The sequence below is a fragment of the Podarcis tiliguerta genome (genome assembly GCF_965153285.1).
Source record: "Podarcis tiliguerta genome assembly, chromosome: 13".
NCBI classification, from domain to species: Eukaryota; Metazoa; Chordata; class Lepidosauria; order Squamata; family Lacertidae; genus Podarcis; species Podarcis tiliguerta.
The window spans coordinates 36908855-36933234 of record NC_139546.1 but is presented as its reverse complement, the minus strand read 5'-3'; the positions used below and the strand labels follow the sequence as shown (position 1 = coordinate 36933234).

Below are 24380 nucleotides of genomic sequence, written 5' to 3'. Positions count from 1 at the left end.
AGGGGATTTTGTACCAGAATCTCTGATTCACGTCTCCCCTTGTCCAGCGTACACGGATGTTTGTAGGGGAAAGGTCGGCTCCTAATTTTGCTGTTTCAAGCAGTATGCAGTTAGCTAAGGCACAGCTTCCCTTTGATTCAAAATGGATGATAAAATACTGTAAGCCCTGATTATGTGTGAGCATATATGAATATATTGATTACTAATAACTGATTATATGGATAGCATAGGGGTAGCCCTTCTTCCTTGCCTCAGGAGGAATGATCAACTTCGGATACACTTGCACTCCCCGCTTGTGCACAAAAGCTTCCGCCACGCCCCCTCTTGAAGATCAACAATGCCCACCCCCACGTGTCCCTCCACGCGCCTTCAGCGTTTGTTGGCGTCCACACCGGAGAGCAGAACCGCGATGGTTGCTGACCGAGCATGCTTCCTCCCCCTTGTAACAATGCGCATGCCGACATATGCAGTGGTGCCCAGTACTTAATTCGTTTCGGAGGTCCGTTCTTAACCTGAAACTGTTCTTAACCTGAAGCACCACTTTAGCTAATGGGGCCTCCTGCTGCTGCTGCACCGCTGGAGCACGATTTCTGTTCTCATCCTGAAGCAAAGTTCTTAACCTGAAGCACTATTTCTGGGTTAGCAGAGTCTGTAACGTGAAGCGTATGTAACCTGAGGTACCACTGTACATACAGCAGGTGTCTGCCTGCAACTCCGGTGCTGCAATCAAGTTGCAGGCCAGCAGTGCAAACGCACAAGCGAAGTTTTGGTTTTCCCCGACTATAAAACTATAGGATAGATCTATAGGGCAGCAACGGTGGGGTAGCGAGGCAGTTTCACGTGCTCAGAAGAGGAGAGCGCAGTTCAGCCAGGTGTTTGGAGCAGGGGGGGCTTCCTCTGAGGGAAGTCATAGAATTGTAAGGCTGGAAGGGATCCCAAGGGGAATCTGGTCCAACTCCTGGCTCTAACGAGGTGTAGGTTTTAGATCTGCTTTGCAGACCAATTCAATCCAAAAATTTGAACATGCCTAAAATTCAATCCCTCCTGCCAACCTAGAAGTTCGAAAGCACGTCAAAGTGCAAGTAGATAAATAGGTACCGCTCTGGCGGGAAGGTAAACGGCGTTTCTGTGCACTGCTGTGGTTCGCCAGAAGCGGCTTAGTCATGCTGGCCACATGACCCGGAAGCTGTACGCTGGCTCCCTCGGCCAGTAGAGCAAGATGAGCGCTGCAACCCCAGAGTCGGCCACGACTGGACTTAATGGTCAGGGGTCTCTTTACCTTTTAAAATTCAATCCAAAAATTTGAACATGCCTAAAAACAGCCAGATCCTTGCCACCTGTCCCTGGTGTTCAATCCAGGTTCTGGATGAAAGACCCTTGGGCAGAGTGCCTTTGATGGGGTCCCTTCCTCTTTCCAAGGCATTGCTGCCCACTCACTTGCCTCTGGGCCCAATCCACCCAGCTCTTTGATGGGGGTGGCAGGGAGAGAAGGTCAATGTTCCTAGAGAAAGCTGCTCCGTCTCCTTGCTCTTGTCACTGCTTGTGTGCTTGGAGAGGACAGGTGAACAGGTCAGGTGGCAATTGCAAGCAGGAAGAGCAAAAGGGCCAGGAAGCCCAAGAGTGACACTGGGCCTCCTGGGGCAGGTGGCCGTTGGCAGGTGCCTGCCTGCCTGCCCCTGACACCCATGAAGCTTATACCTTAGGATAACCTTGCTCTCCATGACACACAGGCATGGAAAGATAGACAGACACGCACACCAAAGAAATGCCCAGCTAGGAGGCTTACATTCCACAGAAGATAAGGAACTGGAATTTGGTCAGGAGCAGGCTTTTATTGGGTTATTTTCAAGGACCTACCAAGGGCTTAAAGAGAGAGAGAGAGAGAATAAGACTCAACTACTTGCCAGTAAATAATTCCACAGGGGAGAGGGCAGATACTGCTCTTGGTACTGGAATCTGACTTAACAGGGCACATAGGAACCAATCTGTCCTGCCAGGAGGGCACTAGGATGAGCACAAGCAGGCAAAGAGGAATGGAGCGAGGGCAACAGGACTTTGGCTTAAAAAATAAAATAGGAAAACTGACAACCCTAGCTCTCATCATACTTTTTCGGCTTATGAAAGAGGGTTTTTCCTCTCCAGTGTGTTCTCCAGTAGCTTATTTGACTATGGGCAAAGTCTATGCAGGTTCTGGGCTCCCAGGAACTATCAAGTGGATCATTCTTGGAGACCACATTTAAACACAAAGACACACAAGCCTAGGCAACTCCTGAGCCGCCTCCTTCCAGTCTCCGGATAAGCCAAACATAAGGATACATTTCTCCAGCTTCCCAATATATTTTTTATGAAATCCAAATCATGTTTGCTGAAATATTTCGTGAAATGTTGCCTTCTCCTGAAGATCAAACTCTTTCTGAGGGCTGAACCTTTCCATGAAAGCAGATGCATCCCTTTTAAGCCTTCAACCAGTTTTCAGAAAAGAACATTTGCTAGAAATAAACCACACTTACGGCTGGCAAATTAAAACCAGGGGAAATGGTATAGCATCATGAGGGCAGAAGAAAGGGGAGGTCAAACAATGAGCAGGTCTAAGAAGAAACCTGCTGGCTCCACTATAAGAAAGAATGCTTGGTTTGATGGTCTGAGCCTACAGATAAAATCATGCAGGCACACAAGCCTTCAGTTCATCTCACAGGTGGCTACTGCTCTACAGCCTGCTTGCAGAACCTTGCCTTCAAAGTAATTTTGCTCTAGCGAATGCTGAGCCAAACATGATAATATGGACATCTTAAAAAAAAAAATAATTTATAGTCCTCATGATTGCAAAGAAAAATTCTGGAAATAAAAGTAGCAGTTTTTGAACCAAAGCTAAGAAAACAAAAGGGCACCTCAGTTTTGTTGTGAATCTGCAGTTTGTAAGCAGGGTATTTAAGGACATGATTCCTGTTTGTTTGTTTGTTTGTTTGGGTTGGGTTGTTTTTAGCAAATGCAGTCAGAAATATCAGGGATACTAATGATAATAATAATCTTTCCTAAATAAACTAAAACCTTTCTGGGCATCCCTATAAAATACAACAGGTGCAGTTCTGCTTCAAGCTTAAATTGATTTTTAATGGTTTGATTATACTTTCCCCACACTTCCCTCCAAGGAAGACTTAGAAACCATAGTTTTGTGAGGTTGCTGAGAACTCTCTGGTCTTAATCCACCATCGCCTCTAGGCCATATAGAAATACAATGCCTAAAATTCTTTGGTGAGCTGCAGTTCTGGAACTCGAGCCCATTGGCTTTGGCAAGGACAACATGCCTTTCAAGTTGGAAGGGAAAGGCAGAAACGTCCCCTAACTGTGGCCACTCTTGTCCAGGGGCAGAGAGATCAGAGGGAAAGGGAACCAACCAAGTCACACAACAGGATGCTGCAAGGTTCCTGCACAGTAGTATTTCTATTGCCCAACAATGCTGTCTGCTTTTCCAAAAGGGAAGACGTCCTGAACTGCAGCAAGTCAATAAATCTGCATCCTGGTAGAATGTCTGAGCGCACCTCTCCCATGACAACTAGGCAGTCCCTCCTTTACATTCCTGGGAACCACAGAGCACTACAGCTATTGAGGCAACATCATCTCAGCTTGGTCAAGCTCACTTGGACATAAGTATCTCCGGGGGAGGGGGGGAGCCTTGGCCCAAGAGTTGCATTTCCTGGCACGTCTTCAGTATGCCCGGGAATATTAGGGGTCTGAATCCCAAAATGTTCAGTTACCTGTCTAGGCACAACCAGCCAGGTATCCTACCCCCAACCCACTGAAGACGTTATAACGGTCAAGCAAGTGCAATGTACTCTACCAACAGTAGTGGGACATTAGTGAAATAATAATAATAATAATAACAGCAATAATACTTTTCTATCAGCTCACAATTGTAAATTCCTGCCCTACAAGGAGGGCGGGGAAATCAAAGTTCTAGCCGCATCGGGCAGAGTGACACCTCCGAAACCAGATCGCCTCTGGCAGGGTGGAGGTAGAGGAAAGCAGCGTTGGGAGGGGAGGGCGTCTATTCTGAGAAGGGGGCTCCCCGCCTAGTCAATTCCGCGGTGCAGCTTGAGATGGCGGGAGAGGTTGCTCAAGGTGATGAACCCTTTGTGGCAGACGGTGCACTTGAAAGGGCGCTCGCCACTGTGCAGCAGCCGGTGCCGTTTCAGGTAGCACTCGTGCCGGAAGAACTTGCCGCACTCGGTGCACTGGTAGGGCTTCTCGCCGGTGTGCACCAAGACGTGGCGGTCCAGGTCCCGGGGGCTGCGGAAGTACTTTTCGCACTCGCTGCATTTGTAGAGTTTCTTGCTGGGCCGGGCGGGGAACGCGCGGAGGTCCAGCTGCGGCAACAGGTGGCGTTCCAGCTCACTGCCGGGGCCTGACATCGGGGAAGCAGCCACAGCGTGGCTCAACTGGTGCTCCTCCAGTGTCTGCAAGTTCACAAAGGGCTGGCCGCATATCCCGCAGCTGAAGGAGGGCTCGCCGCCGTGAGCAGTCAAGTGAGCCGCCAGGGTGTTGCCATTGGCGAAAAAGGTCCCGCATTCACACTGGTACAGCGTTTCGGGGGGCCGCATGTCTGGAGGGTGGCAGGTGGGGCAGCCCCTGCTGTGCTGCTGGGCCTCTGTCCCCCCTTCTTCCAGGCCCCGCAATTCCAGCATCCCATCGCTTGGTGGAACCTTCCCAGAGCACACTGGGCAGGGCGGGGGCCTGTCCTTGGCATGTGTGAGCTTGTGGCGCTCCAGCAGCGCCGCAGCGTTGAAGTCCCGCTCACAGTCGGGGCACTTGAAGGGCTTGATGTCAGTGTGGGCGAGCCAATGGCGCCGCAGTTCGGATGCCAACTGGAAATGGCGCCCGCAGGCCCCGCAGCCAAAGGGCGCGGCCCGGCCTCGCCCGGCGCTGCAGAGGTGCCCCAGGGGACTTTGCTCTTTCCCACAGGCCAGGCAGCGGGGGGCGGGCGTCTGAGGGGCTGCGGCAGCGGGGGAGGCGCGGTGCTGCCGCTTGAGGTGGCGCCCCAGGCTGCTGCGGGAGGAGAAGCGGAGCTCGCAGACATGGCAGCAGTAGGGCTTCTCCCCCGTGTGTACCACCTGGTGGTGGAGGAGCCCCGTGGAGTCGCGGAAGCCTTTGGGGCACATGGTGCAGCGGTAGGGGCGCTCCCCGGTGTGGCTCCGGATGTGGTTCACCAGGTTGAAGGAATGCTTGAAGCTCTTGACGCAGTGAGGGCACTGGAAAGGCTTGAGCTCGGTGTGCCGGGCAAAATGGCGGCGCAGGTCCGAGCGGTAACGGAAGCTCTTGTCGCACTCGGAGCAGTGGAAAGGGGCCCGGGCACCCGGCCCATGGTCTGTTAGGAGCGACGGGTCGTCCTCCGCGTCCGAGTAGAGAACGGCACACTCTTCCACGGTTCCGGTGGCAACCCGGACCCCACCTGGGGCCTGAAGGGAGTGCTGGCCCTCTGGCCACTCTTCATCGCAGTTCTCCATCTACCCAACAGTGCTTCTACGGGACAGAGAAAGGACAGCGAAAGAATCAGAGTGGGACTCCATGGCCGCCGAGCCCTCCAGTATAAAAGCATTCCCTCACCCTGATTAAACCATGCTATCCAGAACAGGGAGCCAGTGTAGAGTAGTGGTTAGAGTGTTGGACCAGGAACTGTGAGAGGCCAGGGTTCAAATCCCCACTCAGCTATAAAACTCACTAGGTTACCTTGGTCCAGTTGCTGTTTCTCAGCTGAACCTACCTCAAAGGGTTGCTGTGTGGATAAAATGGGTAGAAAGTGAACCATGCATGCCGCCTTGAGCACATTGGAGGAGAGGTGGCATATACATGCAATCAATCAATCAATCAATCAATCAAGCCTAGCACAGAAGGTGCCTGCGGAGCACACACCTCTCCAAGATGCCAAGGCAGGAATCTTAGGAATCTGCATGTATGTGAAAATGGCTCTTCATGTAGTCAGTGGGCTTGGGTCAAATAAGGTTCAGCTTATAGTGTTTGCTTCCAGAAACAGGAAGTGAGTCAAAGGATTTGGGGAATTCTCAAAACTTTTCAATTGCACAAGATGACAGAGGGTGGCAGACAGTACAGTCAACCTTGGTTGTTGAACGTCCCGGCTGCCGAATGTTTCGGAAGCCAAACGCCGACAACCTGGAAGTAACTGCTTCCGTTTTTGAGCATGTCTCCGAAGTCAAACAGCTTCCGAGGCGTGTTTGTCAATTTCCCCCATTGAACTTGCTTTGATCCTCGGTTTTGGAAGTCAAACGGACTTCCAGAACGGATTACGTTCGAAAACAGAGGTCCCACTGTACTAGGTTTGGATGTGGGAAATATTCCAGATCTGGATCTGTGCCCAGCTAGTGGTGACAATGGCTAGGCTGACCTTGGGGGGGGGGAGGGAATCATGGTCTGGACTCTCAACCTAATTGGTCTCACCAAGCTGATATGTGCATAAATGAGATGAGGATAAAGGGCACAACTGTAAAGATCACTCTGCAGATGGAAGTCCCATTAAGTCCAATAAATCTTACTCCCAGGAAAACATGTATAGGATTGCAGCTAAAGCCAGTAGGACATGGATAATAAAAATAAGCCCTCTCACTATTTTCTGCAGCAGAGAAATGTAGCACACTCAGAAACATGCACCCCTTGATTTTTTTGAATGAAATGAGGGGGGGTCCTAGGTTTTTTTGGGGTAGTCAGTGAGCCCTTGGATTGTGTTTAAAAGGTTAGAGACTAGAAGTGAAGCCATCCCTTTTCAAAGTACCCGGAAGGCCCCCAAATCTGTGTGAAGCCATTCTGTCCTAAACTCCCCCCCCCCGACCCCAACCCCAAAGTCCTGACTTTCAGCCACACTTGGCACAAAAGATGTTCATATGCATGGCCAGCAACCCAACAGCCGACTCGGCGTCTCTTCCACATTACAGTTCTATGATTCTATAAACATGTAACACAGAAATTTGTCCCAAAATTGTAGGTGGATTTAAATTTGCACTTAAAGTAATATTTAGGTGAAAGCTTAATTGCTACTGCGATGCTGCCAGTTGTGAAGTGATCTTGTTTGAGGTAGCAGAAAAGACAGAAGGAAGTTAAGCCATGTATTCCCTCTTGGAAGCAAGTGTCCCCTGCCAGAAAACCCAAAAGACCAAGCATCACGGATTCCACTTTCCCACCTTGGCTGCATAACAAGACCACATGCTTATGCATTCTGTTAATTAATTCAGAATAACTACTACTGCTCAGGTTCCAGAAATCCAAGTTGTTAATGAGTGTACTCCCACATCAGTTGTACATTGTGGAAGACATTAACCCATTTATCCTGACTGACTACAAGTAGAGGAAAAAAGATGCTAAGGATAACTTGTTTTATTTCCTTCTTATAATTATTTCTATAAATACATAATCCATATAAAAGACACTTGATAGGTAGAAGAACATCAACCATGACAGCCATAAAAAGGTAAAGGTAAAGGTACCCCTGCCCGTACGGGCCAGTCGTGTCCGACTCTAGGGTTGTGCGCCCATCTCACTTAAGAGGCCGGGGGCCAACGCTGTCCAGAGACACTTCTGGGTCACGTGGCCAGCGTGACAAAGCTGCTCTGGCAAGCCAGCACCAGCGCAGCACACGGAAACACTGTTTACCTTCCCGCTATAAAGCGGTACCTATTTATCTACTTGCACTTAGGGGTGCTTTCGAACTGCTAGGTGGGCAGGAGCTGGGACCGAAAGACGGGAGCTCACCCCACCGCGGGGATTCGAACCGCCGACCATGCGATCAGCAAGTCCTAGGCACTGAGGTTTTACCTACAGCGCCACCCGTGTCGCTGCCCACCCAGCCATGTATCACACTAATAATACACAGTTGTACATGAAAAAGTCTATACCTAAACATACAGCTTTATCTTTTAAATATGTACTGCAATCAACACTAATGCTCGTTCATATCTTAAAACAAGCCCCCATACTATTTATACTATTACTTTATCGCAACGTTCTATATAGCTCATCCTGCTTCCTAATGTTCATAACTTCCTACTGGTGTATCAGGTTACTGAATCCTACTTAATTATAATTTAATTAAATCCTTCCTTTTAATTTAAAATCACTGGCAATTTTATATTATTGACTTGTTCTCTAATTGGGTTCAGTTTATGAGGCTTAATCATCCCCCCCTCCCTCCCCAGCTTAGGCACATAACATTCCAGTAGCTGACAGAAATGTAAAGAATTTGGGTCCGGATATGATGTTACAATGCTCTCCTTTGCATAGTTTAACGAACAATAAAAAAAGCTGATCCCTGGGGATTTGTACTTGAAATAAGGTGTTACGGAGAACTAACCTGCCTTAAGTGATCTTGAATAGGCACCCTTACAGAACCCATGAGTTCTGGCTCCCAGCACTTCCCAGCAATGACCCCCCCACCCTAACTCTGTCTGCCCCCTCCCTAAAGAACCCAGGCGCCCCCCCCCTCGTCTCTCCTTCTTGGCCTCTTTATCCCACCTGCATGACCCAGTTGGCTCAGGCACAGAGGCGGCCAGTGCCAAGGTGTCAATCACGGGGTGGGTGAAAGGTGGGTCTGTTTCTCCCCTGTGTTCCCCCCCCCCCACCACCACCTCAAAGTCTAAGGGGAATCCCTCCCCACTCCCCGTCTGCTCCCCACCCACCTCCCCGGTACTCACAACTTCTTATAGGTGCCGACATTTTACGGGGGGGTGGGGGGGCCACTTCTTCGGAGGAAGGGGACAGAGCCTCTCCCCCGCCCCCAACCTCCCATAGCAGCAAGCAGCCAGGCTGGTGGTGGGGTGTTGACCTCTTGCGATAGCCTGTCCTCTCCACCCTCAAATCCAACCCCTATGGAAGTTCACAGGACACCCCACCCCCCACTCCGCCCCCATCTTTTCTGTGGGCAAGGAGGGAGGAGTAACAACGGTCGCATCTGCGCCATCTTTACTGTGGGCACGCAATGAGGGACTGGAGACTCGGTGAAGCGACATTTTTTGTGTGGGCAGCCGGCTCAAAGGTGTGATATTTTCTGATATTCACAGCACCGTTCTGCAAAATACTACCAAGAGTCTTGGTATTTTTAATGCAGGAAGCAGGTTTATTATTATTGGTTAGAAGGGAGGGGGAGCGCGAAAACGATGGAAAGCACCCATCTTTTTTACTGGCAAAGGGAAGTGCAGCGAGGCCGCCATGTTTGCGCCGGGCAGTAAGCGAAGAGCTGAACGAAGGGACATGTCTTTGTTGTTACTACGGCAACTTCCCCGCACCATCCAATGCAGCCGCCATATTTGATGTGGGCAAAGAAGATTAAAGGTCATTTTTGACACTCAGGGAGGCGCCAAATTTTCGTTTTGAAATGCATAAACTAAAACAAAACCAAAACAGGTTTATCGTTCGCGTGGTCAGAGAAGTACCATTATTTATTGTGAGGGAAAAAGTAAGAACAGGAATCCATTAGTGATGAGGTAAGGAAGGAGGGGGGCTGAGGGGATCCCATATTTTAGTCTATTCTTGAAAAACTCAAATGGTAAGTAATTGCAGTGTTTCTGCATCACTCACAGATTTATGAGGCTTCAACAGCGGAAAGAGCCGTAATTTGTCACCCCCTACGCTGACAGAAACTCCACAGGTGAGGCTCCTTATGCCATTATAATTCTGTGAGGCAATTTCTGCCTGTCAGAGTGGGGCAGGGAAATTAAGTTAATTCACCTTAGCTAGGCGAATATGGGAGAAGGAAATTATTGCAATAAGGGTCAGGCTTTCCCAGTCAGCATCCATTTATACATAATTTTCACTTTACTAATAAGGTTCTCAAATGGAGAGCCAGTGTGGTTAGTGTCAGCAACTAGGACCTGGGAGACCAGCCATGAAGCTGCCCTTAGGCCAGTCACTGCCTCTCAGCCCAGTCTACCTAGCAAGGTTGTTGTGGGGATTGATTAAGGTGGAAGGGAGAACAGATGGCATGGCTACTGCCAGAAACATCAATCCTGGGTCTCCACCTTGAGCTCCTTGGAGAAAAAGGTGGAATATAAATACAATCAATCAATCAATCAATCAATCAATGCTCTGCTGAAGCAGCTTGTATGCCAGAACAATGCAAATATGTTTAAAACAGGGGGAAAGTTCTGTTCTAATCTATTCATATTTTAATTAAATTAAATTTACAGCACAATTTATCCTGACAACTTAGAATGGCTGACAGTGAAAAAGCCTCATTAAAAAAAAATCAATCACTGCCCAGTCAGTGTTGATTTTTAAATCGTATGTTTTCATGTTTTCATTTTGTTATTAATATATACTTTTGTATTGATCTGTTTTGTATATCACTTTGTGTTTCCTTTGCATATAAAGCAATTAAGAAAATTTCTAAACACTGTTAAGTAAAATTTAGACAGTGGTACCTTGGTTCTCAAACTTAATCCATTCTGGGAGTCTGTTTTGACTCCCGAAACCATTCAAAAACTAAGGTGCAGCTTCTGATTGGCTGCAGGAATTTCCTGCACTCAAGAGGAAGCTGCGTTGGATGTTCAGCTTCTGAAAAACGTTTGCAAACCGGAACACTTCCGGGTTTGCAGCGTTCTGGAGCCGATTTGTTTGGCAATTAAGCCGTTTGGGAACCAAGGTACCACTGTACTCCCTTGCTTGTTTTATTGTGTCTCCACTCCAACCCCCTCACAGCTTCTATTTATGTTGCTTTTTAAAACACAAATATGCTTTGTCAGGTGAGTCTCGAAGGCAGTGCAGTTCCATGGATGAGTGCACTCTCAGTTGATCTTAAGGTATCTTGGTGGGACAGGGTGCAAGAAAGGGAAGGGCTATAGTAGCTCAGTGGTAATTTGCATGCAGAAGGTCCCATTTCAGTCCTCATGCAGGGATGAAAATGTCCCATGTGAAACCTTGCATAGCTGCTGTTAATCAGTGTGGACAATGCATGGTAGTCTGACTCAGCATAAAACAGTTTCCTAAATTCTTAGGTGTTCTCTAAACGCTATTGGACCTAGGCTATTTAGCATCTTGAATTGTGGCTGGAGGCCTTTTACAGAATTTGGAAATTGGTGCATTTTTTTCTGGTAACTTCCTCCTTTTAGTTCAATAGTCTTCATGGTCAAGCCAACAGGTGATTTGTAGCCACATCACAAATAATAATAATAATAATAATAATAATAATAATAATAATTTATTATTTATACCCCACCCATCTGGCTGGGCCTCTGGGCGGCTTCCATAGAAACAAAAAATACACTAAAATATCACACGTTAAAAACTTCCCTGAACAGGGCTGCCTTAAGATGTCTTCTGAATGTCAGGTAGTTGTTTATCGCTTTGACATCTGCTGGAAGGGCGTTCCACAGAAATGAATGATGGCTGCTAGATCTGTACATGATCTCTGTGAGATAACCAGCCTCATACAACCAAGTCTAATTAATACACAAAAGGATTGAGATCATAAAGCAAGCTGTTCTTAACCTTGGGAGGGACTGGGTAATCAATTATATGGTTCAACCTCCAGTCTACCTGATGAACTCAGCATGTGAGGTCTGAGTTGGTTGCTATAGCTCAGACCCTATGGCTCTTACAAGCTACTCTTGAGTTCCTATACTAATAATTTAGGATTTTCACCATTGTAAATGAGTCAAGTTTTACTGACTGCAACTTTTTCTGAATGCTGTATGGAAAAGTACATTAATCTGACCTTTGGAGAGTTTGTAAGTAAACCATTTTTTAAAACTTATCAAACATGTGGTCTTTTTCTACGCTAGGAAAAGAGTGCAACTTTAGAAAAAAACATATTGAGGAGACATTTTGGAACTCACTTTAAATTAAGGGCATATTTTAAAGGTTTAACAACCTCTATTTCCACATTTTACTTTGCTGCATGTTTTGTGATTTCAAACCTCTTGATCATGGCATCCAGGAATTCTCCTTTTTATATACCTATATTTCCTTACCACCAACAATCATTTCATCAGGAGAAACAATAGTTTTGTGACTGAATCCAGGAGTAATCAGAGACTGAATGTCCTTTGAAGGCGAACTTTCATCATTTTGTTCTCTAACTACATTCTCAAAACCAGAGGCAATTGGCACTTTTGCTACACAAAACAACATGTATTTACTCCAGGTTAATTGAGCAAGGATAGCTAATGCCCTTTGATTCTATACTGCTGCTCAGTAGCATTAAAAAAACCTGTTTCTCCCAGGTGACATCCTCCCCTTTAAGCATTCCTTAATGTACTCCTACTCAGCATTTTATTGTGTGATCTGCCTGAAAACTTTATTTTTTAACTGCTGTTGGTTGTACAGTGAAACCTTGGGTTATGGCAGGGATCTGTTCCGGAGGCCCTGCTGCAACCTGAAAATGACGCACACACATCAAAGCGCCACATCTGCACATGCACGGTGCGATTTAGAGCTTCTGTGCAAGCCGCAAACCTGGAAGTAACCTGTTCTGGTACTTCCAGGCTTGCCGCAGACATTCGCCAAAGTGGACGCAAGTGGAGGCGGACGCAGAACAAGGTTTGATTGTATTGTTATTTTTACTTTTTGAGGTTGAATTTTCATTGTATTTTGTACTATGTTGGTTTTGAGTAGTGTAGCCTTGTGTACTTAGGGTTTTGTTTTTACAAAGCGGGGTAGGAATTCATTAATAAAAGTAAATAGTGGTTGTGTTAAGTGAGGATTCCATATTGATATTTAAATTGAGCCCTGAAAAGGTACTGCATTTTACAAATGCAGTTTCTGACCCCTGCAGAACCTTGGCTCCTGCAGCTAATTGGAAGCCGCGGAAGTCGCATCAGACGTTCGGGTTGCAAATAATGTTTGCAAACCGGAACACTCACTACTGGGTTTGTGGCGTTCAGGAGCTGAAACGTTAGACTTGCAAGGTGTTTGGGATCCAAGGTATGACTGTACTGAGCTGCACTGACCAACGGTCTGACTCTGTATACAGCAGCTTCCTACTGGGGGGGGGGGTGTCATTGGTTCCCCATCTCTGCCACAGCTTGTACAACGTAAGCATATAACTTAGCTTCATTATTTCTCAACAAAGCAACTTTATTTTTTCTGAATATCAGAAGACAGGTAACAAAATGTCACTGTTCAAGAATGGTTATCTAGTCCTGTTTTCTCACATGATACAGTGTTAGTGAGTTAGGAATTGTTTGAAGAGACATCAATTTTTTAAACAGGCCCCGCTCCCATTTTATAGTATTTGATCCCAAATGTTTCAGCTACAAGAATGCCCATGTTTATATATTGTCAGTCAAGACTTTAAACAAAAAAATCCTCACAACTCTCATTCTAGGCCAATCCACTTCTTCACCACGCTTAGGATATCTCCAGCTAAAAGCAGCACCTCCTTCTCCTTGCATCTAAGGAAAGCTTCATTGGGAATGGTGGGTGAATTGTGGTAGCTGGGATACTGCGTTCTCTTGTCATCCACGCCATGCTGCCGGAGTTCCTCAATCTGATCAGGCAGCTTTTCCAACTCCTGTCCATAAGAAGCTACCTTACTAGCCAGCATTGGAAGAGTCAGATTCCTGTCAAAGCGACCTCCCTGGTAGTATTCAACTGCTGTCAGGGCTTTCTCCACTGCCCGGTAAGTCTTGTAAAGCAGCCATTCAGTGCTACCCTGACCAGCATTACTGGCTGCCGCCTTCAGATCACACTTGGCTTGCCTTAGCCAGCGCCTGGCCTCCTCCAAGCAGTGAAGTTTTGATTGATCCTTTGAATACTTTGGCCCTCTCTGATGGAAGGACCAGAAGTTGTAGTTGCAGTGGCCTCCTCCTCCTCCTCCACCCCCACCCCATCTTTGCCTGGTGAATTCTGTACGCCTCTCTTGATGCTGATGAGCTTGCTGGTCCCATTCACCCCAAAATTCAGAGCTCCTCTTGTAGGAACCTCTACTTTTGGGTCCCCCTCTGGAGCCACTGGGTGTTCTATTGTTCTCCATCTCCTTGATCTTGTCTTTAAGGTATTTGAAAATTTCATTGGCAGAATCCTCTTGACCTATGTTTTTATCTGGGTGGTAGCACAGATAGAGTCTTCTTAAAGCCTTCCTCCTCTCATCCTCTGACAAGCTCCAAATTTCAGCCAAGCAGTCATCCACTTCTTTCTTTATCTCACTCAGTGGCCTCTTGTACCAACTGCCACTTGTAAGTGGTCTTGCAGTACTGCTAGCACCAGGGGAGCCTTCTGCCAAGACCACAGCTTTACTCAGATCAGATGCAGAGTTATTCCTCCGGAAATGGTAAAGGTCATAGGCACTGACTTCTGCATGCCGCCCTCCTCCCAAGTCAACAAGGTATGTGTGTACTTGGCCAGTACCGCTCTGCCGTGGCCCAAGGGCTTCAAGGACCACAGCGTAGAGGTAATGCTCTCTGGGCTTGGAAGAATCCAGGTAACCCACGTAATCTTCTGGCAGAAAGGTGTGGAGGATGCTCATGTCCAGGCTGTCATACCATTCCTCAGGGATGTCCTCTCCAGGAGGAGGCAGGATATAGGCATTTAGGTTTGCTGGCAGCTGCAAGGGCACTTTGTTTTTCTCTAGCACCTCAGCAATTTCCTTAGGCCTTTGGCAAATCAAAATCTGCCCAAGGACCATCAGGGCCCGCTGGCTAAATCTCTGTCCTAAAAGCCTATTCAGTTCTGCGGCTAAATTGCCAGAGAACTCCACACCCCACTGTGCATCTTTGCTCTCCTGGTGTGCAAGGTAAATCTGCAGTTTGCCATCTGGCATTGTTGCGACATACACTGTCCTGGCACACTGGGTTCCTTCCACACTCTGCGAATTGTGCACCATGGTTGTGCACACTTTTTCACAACAAACCACTTCTAGCCGCTCTGGTGAGAAGTGTCCTTCAAACATGCATTCCACTTCCTCTACTTTTGTCCCACCCTCCCATTTAAGCAGTGCAACCAGAGCATGCTGGAACTCGCAAGACGTGAGTAGTTCTTGTAGCCAGTTTTGGAACTCACAGTGTTCCCCATAGGTACAGAGTTTCAGAGAGGACTCTTCCAGCTGCTCTTCAGTGATATCTAACAAGTCCTTGGGGCGCAAGGCTTCAGGCAGCTGATGCAGAAGCCTCTGCTGCTTATACTTGTCGTAAGGTAGCTGACATATTGAGAGATCTATCAGAAAGCGAAATTTGCACTGCAAGCCCTGGGGTTCCTGGCCAGACTTGTAAAAACTAAAGATGAGGCTGTTTGATGGATATAGCTTCCCATCAACACAAGGAAGATGCAGTTCTTTCAGCTCTGAGAAATCCATTCGATCCTCTGCTTCATCTAAGAGCTGGAAGAGGAACTGAGTGGCCCTGAGCACTGTTTTGGTGAGGTTGGCATGCAGTTTAGCCTGCGTTACAGTCTCTGCATGAATTCTGGCCAGAACACTGGCATAGTGATGGATGCTTGCCTCATCTTCCACTCCCAATTTCTCCAGGACATCCATATAGACAGCTAGCTTTGATGGTAGCTTGTAAAGATATGGCCGGAAGTCCTTTGGGTATTTTAATGAGACCACCACATTCTGGGCCTCTGCTACCTCACCGCCATCCACTAGTATCACAGGGAATCCCTTTAAGCAGCCAGTCTCTAACGTTTGCTGTTGCGACAAATAGCTATAAGCTGACTTTAGGACATCCTCTCGAGTTTTCCTAGCTTCTGGAGTGTCACATGGTGCTTGGCATACGTTTCTTAGATTCTCCAAGACTAAATGGGCTGGCAAGGTGCGCAGCACTCCCAGTTGTTTTAGGATGGTTTCTTTATTTTCCCCAACATATGGAACAGAAGGCAGAATGACCGCTGAAGTCCACACCAGGTCTGCTTTCACAGTTAACAAGGAACCTTGGGGTGCCACAGGAGTATTACACGGCACATATGGCGAGTGAAGGCAACACAGATCTTTAGAGATCTTCTTTGGCAATAGGAAACGGATCTTGGACACTGTTTCCAGGAAGGCCTCTGAGAAGGTTTCACTGGAAAGCAAGTAGCTCCAGAGTGCTCTCCTCCTTTTATCAAGATCATGGGCACCATCCTTCTGTTCTCCAGCCCTCAATGCTTCTTTTGCAATTTGGGTAGCCAACACTAGAAAGTATTCCTCAGAGATCTCTTGCCGCAAGCCCACATCACGTAAGAACTCTTTCAACTCCCACATATTCTCTGGCCACACTGAGTCATAGAATTTGCGTGGCACGAACAGAGAATCCATTCTCAACTCCTCGAAACACATTTTCTCCTCATAAAAGTAGGACACAGGACGCATCACACCTTGCTTGTCCCGGATGAAGGCGAAAGACTGGAATGTTGTCACCACTGTCTTTTTCTCGGCCTGATATTCCTCAGGATAATGCCTCTTGATAAGGAGGAGTAATCTCACAGCCTCCAGTACACGAGCTTCGGGGAGATGGGGCAGCCGAGGCAAAAGCTGCTGTACAAACTGTTGCAAATCATTCATTACACCAATACTCAAGCTCTTACTGAGATGTCGGTTCAGTGAGCTATCGCTCAGCAGGACAGTCTTCTCATCTACCTCATAAAGCTCCTGGAATTTCTTGGTTTCCTTTGGAATCTTTGATTCCAAGATGTAGATATTCCCGTACGAAGCCAACGAAACGTGCTTCCCTTGGTGTGTTTTAAACACAGGCAAGGATTTCAACTTGCTTACCAATCCATGGTCATTCTTCAGCGTCTCCAGTTGGCTGCTTAGGAACCGCAACAGCACTTCAAACTTCCACCCTTCGAGCACATCCCAACACAGGTCATGATGAGCTGCCAGTTGTTCGAGCACTACTGTAGGATTCTCGATCTGCAAGACACGTGGCAGAATGCAATGTGCAGCGAGCTTTGGAGGCAAAAGAGAGGAGTCCAACTTGAAAAATCCCAGTTTGTGGAGAATTTCACTAACAGTGCCTGCTTGACCAGGCAACACGATAGTGTTGAGGGACTCAAGGGGAACCAAGAACTTAGTGCAGCCACAACACACAGGGAGCATGGCACAACCTTTGAAGAGGGAAACTAGCTCTGCAAACATATTTTTCATCGTGTCTGAATTCGCAGTCATGCAAATCTGGTTCTCAAAGAAAGCCCACAATTCACGGAGCCATTCCCGGCCTTTATCAGTACTGACCCTGTTGTCCAAAGACAGCATCTCCTTAACGAAGGCCACAGAATCAGAGAGTGTAAAATCCTTTAGAAACCCCATCTGTACTAACAGCTGCCTGGCCTCTCTATCAATTTGGCAGGCAAAGAAACAGTCCTGACGGTGTGGGAAAAGATTGTGCACATTGCTATGGTATGGAGGACACTGCTGAGTGAAGCACCTCAGCATGTTATCTTGGGTCACCAGCAAAGGGAGACCTTCCAGGCAGCTTTTGTCATCAGGAAGAAGCTTACTGAGGCAGAACTCGAGGAGAGCAGAACAGCAGCAGCTATTCTTCACAGGTGTCAGATGAAGTGGGCAGGGCAGGAGAAAGTTGGGCAGGTTCTTGAGGAAGCAGCAGAGGGAAGGAGAATCGAGGGTTAAAATATCAACTCCTGCCTTGACAAAATGGTCGCGTACCAATTGCAAATGTTGGAAGGCAGGGACAAAATTCATGCCCAGACTCTGAAGAGTAAGCTCAAGAACCTCACTTATCTCAGACAGCAGGAAATAGGGATAACTGGTTGGGTGGCCCAGTCTGGGTGCACTCCAGTGCACACTCACTTCCTCCATCTTAAATCCATGCTTGAAATTAATCTCCTTCTGGTACACAGGGACCAAGGGAAGCTGCTCCATGTATGCCAGTTCATACACACGGGTCACCAGCTGTTGCCATGCTGGGGGGACATCCTTTGTCACAAATGGGAAATACTGCAAATAGTTTGATTCCAGCCACTTCTCACATGCAGTCAGGGAGTGGAACTGCAGTGTTGTATCATTCAGCGCCCGGCGCAGCTCATAAAGCAAGTGGCAGTACAATGGGGCAATGAGACCCTGCAGCAGCAAGTTATTCCAGGACATATTGGCACCACCTTCACCATCATCCTTCCGCAAGCCACGGCGAGCAGAGTCCACAGCAAAGTTCCCATTGATGTGGATGGGAAGGCCTGTTTCTTCCAGAAGCGGCAGTGTGCAGAAGGCCCTACCAGATGGCCGTCCGTCAAAACAAGCTGCCACACCCCCACACGCCAAGTCCATGTTTTGCACGGTATTGTCACTCTCAAGCCCAATCTGCCTACCTACCAGCCAGTTGCTGGAAACTTTGGAGATGCTACTCTTCACCTTCATTCTGTAGAAGACTCTCATTGGCTCGCCATCATCCATTCCACCTGCTGCAGCAGCCTGTTGGAGACGCTTCTGGTATTCCAGTCTTTCAGGCTCACCACCTTCAGCCTCTACCCGCAGCACCTCCTTCGGTGTCCCTCCCTTCTCACTTATTATAGAGAAGACCACGCAGCGAACGTGGTTGAGGAACATCACAAGGCTGTCGGCTTCTTCAATGAGAGCCACCATAATTTTCTTCATGTCTTGCTCGGACACAGAGCTCTGGCAGATACGGGATGAGGCTGCACCATCAGGAGTACGTAAGGGTAACCGGAAAACTGTGCCTTGTTCCAAGTTAAACACATCAGGTAAAAAGGTATTATAAACATCACGGATGGTGTCTTTGACTTCTTTAGCAAGGTTGTACATTCCACCAGGTGAGATCTCATCAGAATCAGGGAGGTAGTGCAACATGGGGTCAAAGACGCACAGAGCACTGTCCCCCGTCACAAAGGCAGGGCAGTCAGTCAAGTGATAAACTGTATTGAAACCTAGTCCATATTTGCCGGTAGCATCTCTCCTCCCACCTTTGCCACCAGAGCCCAAGCGCTGGATCCCTTCTATGTCACACCTCTGGAAGGTGCGGTCATTGTAGATGCAAAGTGCCGGGCCTTGAAGTTCATTCCACTCCCTGCTGAAGACGCGATCAGTCGGGTGCTGTCGCCGATCCCAGACAAAGTGGACAAGATTTGCACCAGCATCGTCTGCATTCTGCAGCAGCTCCTTTAGCACATCCTGTGAAGAGGAGTACTCACGGAGGATGTTGGTCAGCCGGGTACAGATATCTTCCTTGGCTCCAAAATCTGTGGCCCAGGAAGAGAGACCCTGAATCCGCTGGCGTGACAAGACACGACCTTTTGTGGTCTGAATGCCACAGCGCATAGCAATTTCCCGCGGGATCATGGCATGACAGAGCAGGGTCCCTTTCTCATGCGGAAGCCATGGTGTGTCATCAAAGAGGAGCTTCGGCAATGGTCGAAGGACTTTGTGTTTGTCTGGGAAAAATACACTCTGGGCTTCATAAGGACTCAACTGTTGACCCTCTGGCAGGGCCTCGGCCAGCCCTACAGTGATCAACCTGACAACTAGGTCCAGATGCCCTTTGGAAAGAGACTGTCCAGCTCCCTCCTTGGCCAAAGTCTGCAACACAGTGGCATAGTCCTTCACTTTGAAAGTCACAGGCAACCCAACACATTCCCACAGCATCTTTTGCTTCTGGTACTCCTGAGGCAGCTGGAAGAGGTATGGAGCAGCATCAAAGAACAGGCAATGGGCCACACTGCACACTGACACAAAGCCTGTGTCCATGAAAACAAAGGGGAATGTCTTTGCCCTTTGGGACACCTCCACCTTGGACAGAGGGTTCATCTGCACTATTTCATTCAGGAACGCATAGCACTTTTGTGCTATGTTTCCCAGCTCCATTCTGGACAGGGCATTGGAACTACGTGATGCTTCCTCCAGTTGCGTCAGCACTGTAGATATTGGTGGCTGACGATTCAGTCCTAGGAATTCCTTTAGCTCCATGGAGAGCTTCAAGCCTTTACCAAGGGCTGTCTTGTCCAGGACAGGCTCAGTCAAGCCTACCAGGGGGTGCTGCTTATGGTAGTAGACCTCTTTGGGGCAGCAGAGTTTGCGTTGGTTAGCAGGTAGTACTGCTGGCAAGAAGGGAATGTCTCTGAAAGTAACCTGGGTAGTGTTGCTGTAGCTTTCCTGCAGGTGGTCCTCAAGGAGCTCTAGGATGCAGCGGGCACGCTGGCAGGCCTTGACTGGGTCATGACTCCACAAGGCTGCCACAGTTCTGGCTCGGGCTATCAGTTCCTCCATTTCTACACAATCTTTGGCCATGCCAAGATGCTCCAAGCGCAACAGCCTCTCTGGTTCCAGAAACCCTGTGCCCGTGGGGAAACGGCCATCTTCAGGAGCGTAGAGAGGTGCAGCACAGCCCCTTGGGTGTACAAGTTCTTTAATGTTTCTCAGCAAACTATTGGGGACAGTTGGAATGCAAGGCCAGGATGTCAGGATCTTATTCACGCCAGCATCATTCATATCCAGAGCACGAAGAATGAGGACATCGCGATCAGGCATTGCCAGCTGAGCAAGATTGGGCAAAACAAGCTCACAGAGGAATCGTGCCCAATTGTAGGTGTTTGGCAACAGGACGTCCCCCTGGATGCAATCTCTGAAGTTCATCTTCACCCAATCTGGAACTGACACCGCCATCTTTGGCTCTGGCAAAAGTAAAGAGAAGACCCTGAAAGCTATAGGTTCCAGATGCTCCTGACAGGTAATGTCAGAATTGAGGATACAGGCATCCCGGGCTGGGCACCATCGCTGTCCATCAGAGAAGAGAACTGGCTGTTCCCCATCAACACCATTGACTAAGGCTTGGTAGAAGGCCGTGACTGTTTCACTGAATGGGTGCTTGGCACTGCGCACGTCAGGCCAGAAAGCATGGTACTCATAGTCCTCCAGCAATCCTTCCTCGTACATGTCCCGGAGCAGGGACAGTGCTCCAAGCCAGGCACCCAGCACGGAATCCCGTAAGAGTGCCTTGTTCCATTTCCCCTTCTCAGTAGCTTCCCAGAGTCCTTTGCGATTACTCTGCACAGCAAAGACTGCCGTGAGATGCAATGGGAGTCCAGTTTCAATAGGAAGAGGTAGAAAGCAGAAGGCACGGCCCTTAAAACCATCTACATCTGGAACCCATTTTCCAGCAGCAGTGGCGGGGCGGAGGGGCAAAGCAACGCTAGCAACAGGAGGCGAGAAATGGACATCCTTTTCTTTTCCCTGTTTGAAGACCTGAAGGGCTTCTCCTTGAGCAGAGCAGGAGTGCAGCAGGTAATGGCTGGTGACCACACTCGACTTCCATGTTGCTGTCAACTGCACAATAGTGGACGTACCCATCCTGACAAGTGCTTTCCTGCTCACTGTGGCTAATGGCTGGGTGGTTTCTGGGGAACTGGAACCATGAGGAAGGTGGGTCAGTGACACCTCCTGCACTTTTCTCAGGAAGATCAGCAGGTACTTGTACATCTCCCGGAAACCAATTTGCAAGGATTTGATTCGACTGGGCCCAAATGGATCACGGCAGATCTGAGAGTCCTCTGCCTCCTCCTCAGTGCGGAAGGGCAGGCGGAGGAGCGTGCCTTGGTAATCATCTCCAGGTTGACAGCCAAAGATTCCTTTGAACGGTCGAAATTGTTCAGGAAATCCAGCGGCGACTTTTCGGTTCAATGTGAGACGCATGCCTGGTTGGCCTGAATTACGGATATGCTTCCGAAGGTGGGTGATGTTTGGGTCAAAGATGAGCATGGTGTGGCCACTGAGAAGAGAGGGCACATCAGTGATGTGGTAGACAGTGCAGAAGCCCAGCCCAAAGCGACCAATCTTGTCATCCTGCCGTTCCTTGGTAGCTGCACCTAGACGGATGATGTTGGAGAAATCTGTCTCGGTGAAGAACGCATCATTCTGGGCCCAAAGTGCGGGGCCCTGGCAGGCAGCCATGCCCGGGTCCAGGAGTCCTTCAGTGGTACCATTATGCTCACGGAGATCGACTAGGAAGCGGCAAGTTTGGGCGCCAGCATCCTCAGCATTTTGCAGCAGTTCCAGGAACACATCTGCATCCTGGCTGTATTCACGAAGGATGTTACGGATCCGGAGGGTGATTGGCTCCGAAGGACCCCACGCCTGAGCCTCCAACACTTCCAAGCCTGAAAACCGTGTGCTTAGCATTTCCACACCATGGAAGGTAGCAGTGGCAGAGGAAACAGATTCATGCACCAAAGTAGGTGGGTCGCCATCCAGCTCAGCAAGGTGTGCCCGATCCATGTCACAGTACAGCACAGAACTGGCCGGGCGTAGAACAAAACCGGACAGTCCTTGAATCCGCACAGGCACTGGCATTTCCCTTTCTCCATGGTAGCCACGAGCGCACAGCCAGTCCAGGACAGCTATCACGAGGAGCAGTTCAGCATGCACGCCGCCTTGTGGTCGGGCATTGATCTGATCTGCCAACTTCTGCATTGCTTGGCACACTTCCTCCTCTTTTGGTAACTTATGGACCCCCCATGCTGCAAACAGCTGGCTGTAACCTTGGAAGTCCAGAGGCACTCGTGGCATCAAGGCTGTAAGGTCTAAGCCATCAGGGTAGGCCAGCACCACATCTGCAGCCAATGAGAAGCCAGTCCCATTCCACACCACAGGTCCCACAGGTGGCTTCTGGAAGTCCCTCAGGTGCTGTTGCATGTGCCGATAGATGCTGTGCAGCTTTGTAGTTAACACAAAGGCCTCCTCAGGGTGACATCCCTGGGCCAAGGCAGCTAGATTCTCCATCACTTTCTCTGGTGGAGGAGAGTTCTCAAGACCCAGTTCTTTTGCAGCTTCTGGCCGAAAAGCATTAGTCAGTCCCATGACCAGCCCGACAAGAGCAGCATACCTCTCCGAGCGAAGCAGTTCAGGTGCCAAGAAATCTCCAGCTGCTGCCAATGTGGAAGCGTTGGTGGCAGGCACCCAAGGCAGGGACCGCAGCAGCTTCAGCTCCTGTGAGGAGAAGCGTGAGAGTAGAGGAGTCTCATTGCAGACCCGGATGAGTGCCCGTGATTTGGCACTGGCATCTGCAGCCTCTTGCAGTTGACCAACTTCCTCCGCAGCCATCAATGCATCTGCTGGACAGACAGCACTGAGATCAGATTTCAGGCCCAGAACACGAAGGGTTCGCAGTGCTGCTGGCTCCCGGAAGGGCCCTGTGGGGAAGCGGCAAGGTCCCAATAAGTCCTGCAAAGTGCGATTCTCTGGATCATAGAGATCACTGGGCCTGCCCAACCTTCCTGATCCGCAATCCAGGAATGGCAGCTCACGACACAAAGTTTGCAGCTCTTGGCTCTGGCTGAAGAGGGAGTCCCCATTGTGCAGCACCCACAGCATGAGCCGCTTGGCTTCCTGTGCCCAACTGGCATATGCCCCCTTCTTCATCGCCTTGATACACAGCAGGCACAGATCAGGCGTCCCCAGGAGCTTCTGCCCGATTAGCAAGAGCAGGTGGCGTTCAGCTTCATTATGACACAACAGCACAGGCTCTGGAGTTAGCAGATCCGAGGGCACTGGTGGAACCAGGTTCTTCTCTAAAGCCAGGTGGTGCTGGGCTGGCACCAAGCCAGACCTGGTGGGTGGAAGGAGGGAGGGCATCTTGAAGAAGAGCGGCAACTCAGTTAGGACTTTGGCTTCTTTGGGGGAAAGCGACGCAGCCATGGAGAAAAAAGCACTCAGGCTTTTGATCTGGCAGGTGGGCAGAGATGCAACGCGACCAGCCACGGATGCCACCCCTAAATGGGCAAAGACCTGCAAGACACTCCCAGGCGTGGGTTCTAGGACGTACTCTCTCAGCTGGCGGTGGCACCATTCTGGCTGCCAGCTCTGGACCACAGTGCATCCCAGTCTCTCCAGAATGCCAGCCACTTCGTCTGGCAGACAACGTCCCTCGTGGCTCTGGAACAGCAGAGTAGGCTGAGGCAGCAGCCGTGCCAATTGGATTCCACTGTGGGAGTTCTGTAGAGGAGTCAGCGGTATCAGGGGGCATCCCTTGAAGGGTGCCAGGGAGGGAGCATGGCGACTCAGAAAACTCCAGAAAGCAGAAAGCCACTCAAGCGGGGGTTGTTTTGGGTACTCCTTTGGGCACCAAGATACAGGAGCAGGGTTGCTGCTGACCCAGTCCTTAGGGAGAGATTCACGAAGGTTCTGCTCAATGACATTTTGATCCATGGAGACAAAGTTCCTGAATAACCCTGAAGATGAGAGAGAGAGAGAGAGAGAGAGAGAGAGAGAGAGAGAGAGAGAGAAATCAGCAACCACCATTTGTGTGCACTTGCATTTCCTGTTGGGAGCAAAGTGGCAATGTATACACTACTTCTATGCCCAGCACTGAAAAGTACTTTGGATGCAACTGAACTCCAATATGTATAGGTCTGTGAATGATTTGGTATCACAATGATGCTACAGCACTGCTGAAGCAAAGTGAGCCTGAAACTGATCAGCGTACCGAAAACCAGCATGGTGTAGCAAT

The 24380-nt window shown here is 49.0% G+C and overlaps 2 protein-coding genes and 1 long non-coding RNA gene across 5 annotated transcripts in view; 1 reads left to right on the top strand and 2 right to left on the bottom strand.

The window, feature by feature from the left end:
* Window positions 1-1812: 1812 nt before the first annotated feature.
* FIZ1 (FLT3 interacting zinc finger 1) lies at window positions 1813-9098 on the bottom strand. The gene is made up of 2 exons (XM_083409104.1): window positions 8694-9098; window positions 1813-5517 (listed from the first exon to the last, which is right to left on the bottom strand). Exon 2 carries the CDS (start codon window positions 5499-5501, stop codon window positions 4071-4073), a length of 1431 nt encoding a protein of 476 aa, XP_083265230.1. The 5' UTR covers window positions 5502-5517; window positions 8694-9098; the 3' UTR covers window positions 1813-4070.
* Window positions 8938-24380, top strand: part of LOC310662318 — a 22067-nt gene continuing 6624 nt past the window's right edge. The window contains exons 1-3 of one of the 2 annotated variants that reach the window (XR_014504260.1): window positions 8938-9034; window positions 9579-9646; window positions 12322-12534. This is a non-coding gene — a long non-coding RNA (uncharacterized lncRNA). Of the gene's footprint in view, window positions 9035-9361; window positions 9483-9578; window positions 9647-12321; window positions 12535-24380 lie in introns of those variants that run through there. The other variant, XR_014504261.1, reaches the window with a different exon arrangement.
* The window catches only part of LOC310662308 (sacsin-like), a 22420-nt gene continuing 11090 nt past the window's right edge, over window positions 13051-24380 (bottom strand). For both annotated transcript variants that reach the window (XM_083409100.1, XM_083409101.1), the window contains one exon: window positions 13051-24102. In XM_083409100.1, coding sequence (XP_083265226.1) covers window positions 13313-24102 — 10790 coding nt within the window. In that variant the 3' untranslated portion in view covers window positions 13051-13312. The remainder of the gene's footprint in view (window positions 24103-24380) is intronic.

Bases quoted from the DNA above. Each gene is read 5' to 3' on its own strand.
- FIZ1 (XM_083409104.1), bottom strand. From the start codon at position 5,501: ATGGAGAACTGCGATGAAGAGTGGCCAGAGGGCCAGCACTCCCTTCAG.